This window comes from Euphorbia lathyris, chromosome 1 (assembly GCF_963576675.1).
Source record: "Euphorbia lathyris chromosome 1, ddEupLath1.1, whole genome shotgun sequence".
NCBI classification, from domain to species: domain Eukaryota; kingdom Viridiplantae; phylum Streptophyta; class Magnoliopsida; order Malpighiales; family Euphorbiaceae; genus Euphorbia; species Euphorbia lathyris.
The window spans coordinates 121,829,824-121,837,917 of NC_088910.1; the positions used below are offsets into that span (position 1 = coordinate 121,829,824).

General features: G+C 33.6%; 1 protein-coding gene across 1 annotated transcript; it reads right to left on the reverse strand.

The window, feature by feature from the left end:
• Window positions 1–1,008: 1,008 nt before the first annotated feature.
• LOC136210832 (uncharacterized) lies at window positions 1,009–7,155 on the reverse strand. The gene is made up of 7 exons (XM_066002249.1): window positions 6,955–7,155; window positions 5,823–6,217; window positions 4,690–4,831; window positions 4,462–4,592; window positions 2,086–2,148; window positions 1,934–2,002; window positions 1,009–1,494 (listed from the first exon to the last, which is right to left on the reverse strand). The coding sequence occupies exons 2-7, from the start codon at window positions 6,012–6,014 to the stop codon at window positions 1,210–1,212; spliced, it is 882 nt and encodes a 293-aa protein (XP_065858321.1). The 5' UTR covers window positions 6,015–6,217; window positions 6,955–7,155; the 3' UTR covers window positions 1,009–1,209.
• Between the last annotated feature and the right edge of the window lie 939 nt (window positions 7,156–8,094).

Genomic DNA, 8,094 nt, shown 5'->3' on the forward strand with positions numbered 1-8,094 from the left:
AGAAAGAAGAAGAAGGAGGAGAGAGAGAGAGGGGAAAAAATAAAATAAAAAATCGAATTTCTAACCTTACCCTTGTGCCACGTCAGCACTTTAACGGTGTTAAGCCATTTTCCGTTTTTCGGGTAACGGCACAAACCACAGTCCTTTTTTTTTTGTAATAACAAACCACAAATGTTTTTTTGGAACAACATCAAACCACATGGGTTTTTTTTGGAATTTACCCTATAAATTAAAATAAATTTTTTCACTTTGATTTCAATTAACGAACTTACTAGTAATAACTATTAGTTCAAATAATGTAATCTTCTGTCAAATTAAAACATAATAATATTATACTAAGATAAACTTCAATCAAATTTAAAAAGTTTTCAATTGAACATCATCGAACAACAATGCAGTTTCATCCAAATCATCTAAAGCATTGAGGTGTGTTGCTACGTCTTGCACCCGAAAAAGAAAGAAAATAAATAAAATAAAAATTAATCATTAATAAAATACAAAATTTTAATATAGTACTGTAACTATATTGAAGTATTAAATTTCAAGTACCGTTACCTCAATGAGATAACCATAACTAATTAACCCAACTTTCAAACGGTACATGCAAAATGGAAACAATTTGCAAACTTTAAAAATTGAATTTGAATTTTGACGAGGTCAGATTACTGTAAGACTCGTGTCCCATTAGAAACCATCCATTAGAGTGCGATTAAAGGGTGTTTGTTTATCTACTTTTTCTTAAATATACTCCTAGAACTTCATAATTACTTTCATAATTAACATAAAACACCAATTTAGATACAAAAATCATCAAAATTTTATTTAGACCCGTTTTCTAATTTTTCGGTGTTTGTTTGTTTAGAAAATTAAATCAGTACTGTTGTTAATTCCATTTTGAAATTGTCAACTATCATTTTAAAGTTGTCAAGTTTAAAATCCATAGATGTAATCACCGGACTGTTGTTAATTCTAACCGAACATTTATATCTAATTATCCTCATACTATATGATATTAAATTAATAGTAGTTTTAAAATGAAAACATGTACTCGAAATCAAATGGGCATATGAGCCAATTGATACATGGTCAGAATCCGAGGAGAAATGTGCAGTAAACCATTCTCTCCATATCAGTATATATGATCAGATCTACTCTAGATGTTAGAATTTATATGCATACTATATTATACAATTCACAATTCTCACTCCATCATCGCCCAACTCTCGGCTTAGTCTCTTTGTCCATGTCAGCATGTTTCAGTCCAACTCTCGGCTTAGTCTCTCTGTCCGTTTCAGCTTGTTTCAGTCCAACTCTCGGCTTAGTCTCTCTGTCCGTTTCAGCTTGTTTCAGTCCAACTCTCGGCTTAGTCTCTCTGTCCATTTCAGCTTGTTTCAGTCCAACTCTCGGCTTAGTCTCTCTGTCCGTTTCAGCTTGCTTCTGTCTCTTCGCGGAATGGCAGAATTCTGCTATCACTCGCATCTCATCCAATGGTGGCTGCAATGATGATACCAAAAATTCTATCAGGCCAATACAGGGGTAAAAATGTAAAATGCATTGAAGTTTGAGTTCCGTTTTATTAAGATCACTAAACTTCGTAGTTTACATTTGATTCAATAAAATCATTCCGATCAATTTGCATACCGAAACTCAATGTGGCATAAAAGACAGGTGACCATATGCCAATTACGCACAATGTTGGTTATGTGTCACTTGGTAAGCAAACCCTTATCCGACATGGACCTTAATTGACATATAGTCAGCTAAACGTCAATATCCTGTTGAGTTTTATTGAATCAAATGTGAAGTTTAATGTTTCAAGTTTAGTAACCTTTGCGAAACAAATCCTAAAACTGAGTGAGTGTTGGTGCAATTTATCCGGCAATAGAGCGAGGAAGATAAGAGTTTATGTGTACATATGAGACTAGAGAGAGACCTGAGATGCAAAATGTCGTTGGGCGGCATTGAGCAATTGCTCCCTTGATGAATCAGGATGAATATTTGCCTAATTTAAAATTTTCAGTTAGTAAAGATTTCTGATACAGAAAATAATAGAGAGAAAGGATCAATGGCTCAAGTAGGACTAACAATGTTGTAATGCTTGCAATATCTCCGTAATGAATCTGTTCCTAGATTTTCCAAGTGCCCCCTCTGTGCATCCACATAAAACATTACAAAACATGTTAATGTCAGACTTCTTTATATCTCAAGTACGAAAAGCTAACATTATAATTAAGATGACGGACACAATAACACGATTTAAAAAGATAATTCGATTGACACGACATGATTGCCACGTATTATCATTTTTCTTGTATTTATATCATATAGATAAAATAACACCGGTTTTACAACATAACCCCAAATTGACAGGAATTTCTCAGGTACACAGAATTGAACCTAAAACAAGCAAAACCCAAACTTTCTTTGCTTAAGCATCCCTTGTCCTTCAACTTTTACATAAAAACCTTCAATTTGTAGCAAGAAACACATTTTAACTTCAATTTCATGACACCAATATGGTTAGTTTAATCAGATTCAGGAATTCCACATGTAATACCAAAATTAAGATTTCATCCAGACCTTCACGTTTCCAAAGAATGCTTCTTTGCTCTCAATTGAAGAAGTGGAGAAGAACAGATAAAAAGAAAGGAAGAAAAGAATGCGCAAAGCCAGAGAGAATAAAAAGAAAGGGTAATCAGTCTTCTTTCGGAGATCAGCTTTCTTGATTGCTAAGAGGAGAGAGTGAAAAGTAAGACAATGATGACTGGAATTGATAAAGAGGGGATATGCCTCATCAATTAACCATTTACGGTAAAACGATAAGAAGTGATCATATAAGAAAACAAAAACGCAATACAAGAATCTTTGACATTGTTGCTCTACATTATAGTAGAAGAACAATCAACAGAATCAAATACGTTGACGAAGGAGAAAACTAAAAGAACAACGAGAGGGAAAGGGATACTTACAGGAGTTTCCTCACTTTTAATAACAATTTCCTCTCTTTTAATACCACTTTCCTCGCTTTTAATAGCAATTCTCTCCCTTTTGATACGAATTCTATTGAAATTGCCAGCCATTATCAGAAAGAAAGTGGAGAAGAGAGACGGATAGAGTGCAGAGGACTATCTGAGGAAAATTTTCTAGGGTTATTCTGACATTGAGATTTTTAATTTCCGAGTTTGAAGGGTTTATATAGAGACTCTATGAATTCATTTTGACTGTATGAGAGGGAAAAAATAATAAAAAGAATTGAATTTAATTTAATTTTTTTAAGACACAGCATACGTTCCGTTATAAGTTATAACTGGGTGCAATTTAGCCGCTTAAAGGACACCAATTTATTCTTTGAAGGCTTAAAGCATTATTTGGCCCCTGACCTTTCCAAAATTATGTCATTTGGTCCCTGATCTATTATTTGGTCACATTGGCCCTTGACCTATTCCATTTGGTGAAATTTCACTCAATTTGTATGAATACTTAACGGAATCGTTATCTCATAAGTAACGATATTTTGACACTTAAACTTGAAACGTGATATTTCTTAAAGTTTTTTTCCACATTATGTGGAAATAATTAATTAGATTACAAAAAAGAAAAAAACAAAAAACAAATCCTAAACTAAAATCTATTAAGTTCAAGTGTCAAAATATCGTTACTTATCAATGAGATAATGATTCGGTTAAGTTTGAATCCAAATTGGGTGAAAGTTCACCAATTTGGTATAGATCAGGGGCCAAATGACAAAATTTTGGATAGATCAGGGGTCAAATAGTGCTTTAAGTCTTCTTTGAATTGTATATGTATAGCAAGACCACGGTCAAATTGGTCAATGTCATTTTTAGCCCCTTTATTTTTTCTTTTGTTCACAAATTCCTCTTCACATCCCAAAATTTTCCTATAAATACCATGCATAGGCATAGGTTTTGTGCATCCAACCATTTGACACTTAATTGCTAATTTGATAGGGCTTTTGAGTGTTATTTTCTCTGTGTCATTTATTCTATTGTTCTCTTTTAATTTTGGTGTCAATTTATTTACCCAAATTACATATTTTGTTCCGGTGCGGTTTTTTGGGAGGAAGTCAACGGAGGTGAATAAGAGTAATGGAAGGTTAAACATCACATTAACCTTGTTTGAGAGTTGTTTTTGGAGAGTAAATGAAGGCTAATAGAAGTTAAACTCTTACTTCCTTTAACCTTCAAATTGGGGTTAATAGAAGTAACGAAAAGTTCATTAAAAATTTTTTATCTCTCCAGAGCAAATTTAACTTTCCTTCCGCATATTTGAACTCCCAAACGAAGCTAAACTTTTACATCACTTCCCTCTCTTTTCCATTACCCCGTTTAACTCATCCTCCGGTAACCTCCGAACTCCCAAACAAACGCTAACAGTATAAAATGGCAGTATTAAAACAAAGGAGTCTACCACATGAATACCATGGTTGCGGAGATGTCTTACCAGTTGAGGTGTGCGAATAATGGATTGAACATCTCTATAACTGTTACGATTTGTTGACTTTGCAGATGGGATGCACGGTCTCGTTGGCCGAGCTTTTGGCTTGCTAATTTTATGAAACTCGCCACCACTAGCTGCCCAAGATAGAAGCAAAAGATATGAGCTTTATACAACTTGCTAATGGATGCAATGTTCAAACTAAAGCAGTTGTTGTCATTGAGATAAGCATACAGAAATCATGGTATTTCTCTCCAATGTCAGAGCCACTGCTGGTATCAAAATCATTATCTTCATCTAGTTCATTCCCTGTTGGATGTTCCAACACACTCAATGCATTCCTTTGCAATTTTACTTCAACACCATTTTTCAGGACCTTCCATGTCAAAGCATTGAGATTTCATCAGTACGCAAATAATGTTCATAGAATATTAGGATAAGGCAGTGAAAGAATAAAGACAAAGTAACAAGGAAGTCATGATCATAAACTTTTACAATTTCTCACAACACATTTCCAACAAATCAAGCGACCATTTAAACCAAAAGCTTAAACTGATAATTAAGGTCCAAGAATAGCCTTTATTATCATCCCTAAAACGCCATATCACGTGAATGCCCCTGGGCTTGAAGGGTGTACAACATAGACCCATATTGCTGCGTTGAAACTCCATCAATACATGGAATTGCTAAGGCAGCTGTTAAGAAACCAGTTTGCTTCATTCTTTACAGGAAACTTGTCTTTCCTGCTAAACCACAATTGTCGACAAGAAAACAAATATTTGACAATTGGCAAGTATTTTCTTTGAAGGAGTCAACTGGCAAAAATCTTCAATAGAAGCTTTATTAAACATATATCTTTGCACGTGACAAGAATAAATGCACTGACTCACATAGCTGTAACTTGACCAATTTCTTTTTTGAAATTGACCGTGCAGCTAAAGATGTCAACCAACCAGATCTTGTTCAATATTGGGGCTTAAGATCTAAAATCTCCATAAAAAGCGACCCTTTACTACATTTTACCCCAAAGTCTAAAGACTAATTAGGACAATGAAACCTTACCAAAATAAAAAAATAGGATAATGAAAGAACCAATAGCATTAGGCTCCTCTCAAGCTCACGTCATGTTTAATAAATCTCAAACATTGATTTTGCATTGAATAGATGTATTGAGGATCCAAATCCAAATAACACAAGTCTTCCTACGAATTATAAAATAAAAAAATTATCATAATCCCCTAGAAAAGAAAACTACCGAATTCTAAAATAAGAATATGATCACAATTGGAAAGTTATAAGAGCATGAAAAAACGGTGTGTTGCAGTAAAAAGTTTAACTACGGTGACAAATATGATAAGTAAAAATACCAGCCAATGCCAGCCGCCAAGGCCAACAGCCTTCTTGACTACGCCTTGTAAACCAACCAAAACGGATTTTGTTCTGTTGTTTCCGGTGACAATAACTTTGGTGTGCCTAGGAAGCACAGAGAGCTCTTCATCACCACTTTCCTCTCGAAAAGGAGAAAGGATTCGAGAAGAAAATAGCTCAGTCTCAAGCATCTTCTTTTATCCTTAATTTTGATGACAATCAACCAACCAAAACAGCCTTATTGAATGTACCTAGAACCCAAAACCTCTAATTTTCGCAGAAAACCCCATTAAATGTTAGCGAGAGATGGAACAGAGCTTCTCAATTATTGGATGTCTATCCAAATCTGACACAACCTCATGCCGCAGAAAATTCCAAGCCCTTGTTATAGTCTCTGAGAGATAAATAAAGAAAGCTATGAATTCCACAAATTTATTAGTATAAATTAAATTCAAACATAGAACTGGTAAGGAAACTTTGATGAAGCAATCACCAAGTCACGGACTAAGATTGGACTCAATAAATGATCCACTGTTTGATTCAGATAAAAAGAATGCTCCTCATTAATCAAATTAAACAGTATGTTTATTTGTCAATCTTAATCAAACTTTCAATTATGATCATAAACTAATCAAAGAGTTGGTATATAATTTATTAAATAATCAAATCCAGGAAATTTTGAAACTGTCATTAGCTAAAAAAAACAAATTCAAAATTTGAATATCTCAAATTCCATTGTTATTATTGCAAAAAATAAACAAAAGTGGTAGTCTAATTGAAAAAACAACATTTTTAATAAAATTCAGAGATATCAAGATTCAACAATGAAGAGTTCGAAAGGAAAAAAACAAAAACAAAAGAGAAGAGTTTCTGATTAATAGTACTCATCTTTGCTCTCAATTATGCTTAATAAAGCTTAATCCACGCATAACAGCTCAAAACATATCCATTAAAAAGCTTAATTGAACTCAATGCTTCGCTAAAGACGATTGAAGAAGAAAAACAGAATTTAAATGAGAATCAAATTGACTAAATTACTCCAATCCTTCTCTCTGAGCACATAGAAAACTAGAAAAGAAGAAGAAAAAAGAAGGAGATGAAGCAAATGAAGCAGAATCATAAGTGCAATACCTGAATGATGGCGGAAACGAAATGCAAGCGATTCAAAAGAGTGATATCGGGGACGAGATATCGGATCTGAGAAGAGTATCGGAAGAGTTTGAAGAGAGAGAAAAAAGGCATGGAGAGGAATTTTGAAAGTGAGTAGTGAAAAAATGCACAGCTTTTGAGAGAGAGAGAAAACAGATATGATGGAGAGAGAGAGAGAGAGAGAGCAAAGAAAAAAGAGGAAAAGAAAGCACACTAAATGCTTACCAACTGCCATGGAAACGACCTGCCATGTGCCGTACCGTCACGCCATTGTTACCGGCTTCACCGGTTTTCTCCCTCTTCCCTCCTTTCGGAATAGTAACGTTGGGTTTCGTGTTTTGTCATTTTTGTATCGGGAAAAGTTATGCTTTAAGCCTTTTATTTAGCTATATTTCTTTATTTGATCCCTCTTTTAACTTGTTTAGTCTCTTTATTTTTAATTTCTACCTAATTCAGTCGCTCTCACCTGTAATAATATTTTAATTTTAAAAATAATGTATTAAAACAGGTCTATGGTTTTTAAAGAAGTATCAATTTAGAATGCACGTATAAAATAGTATTAATATGGACTTGTTGTTTAAAAAACGTACTAATTTATGCCTCGATTAGGAACGTAACACGTTATTCTTATTTCTCTCTCCACGTACAATTGACAAAACTTAACGGAGTAATATAAATGATGTGTCACGTTCCACTATTAAGGTCTAAATTGGTACCTTTTTTTAAACGTTAAGCCCATATTAATGATATTTTATATGTGAAGCATAAATTGATACTTCTCCAAAAACCATAAATCTATTCTGATACCTTACCCTTTAATTTATTTCAATTTACATGGTTAGATTGAGCATATAAGCAATCTATACAACTTTCTTTTCAAGAACAACATAAGTTAAATATGTTAAACGAAATCAAAATACAAAATTATAACAATAAAATCTCGAGGTTTAGAGGACCACTCTATAAGTTCTACCTAGAATAAAAAGCTTTGATACGATCATGAGACTCTATTCACAAAATAAATAACATAATTGATATAAACGTCATTAAAAGAATCTAACAACCTCATACAATTATCTAACACTAGGCCATAAGGAGACCGGAAAGAAGGTTGAGCAAGAT

What these genes read in the sequence shown, in the direction of transcription:
- LOC136210832 (XM_066002249.1), bottom strand. Translation starts at nt 6,014, where the DNA reads ATGCTTGAGACTGAGCTATTTTCTTCTCGAATCCTTTCTCCTTTTCGA. An exon ending in TTATTCGCACACCTCAACTG is followed by an intron (nt 2,149 to 4,461) that starts GTAAGACATCTC and finishes GTGGATGCACAG; the next exon opens with AGGGGGCACTTGGAAAATCT. An exon ending in ATTGCAAGCATTACAACATT is followed by an intron (nt 2,003 to 2,085) that starts GTTAGTCCTACT and finishes ATTTTAAATTAG; the next exon opens with GCAAATATTCATCCTGATTC.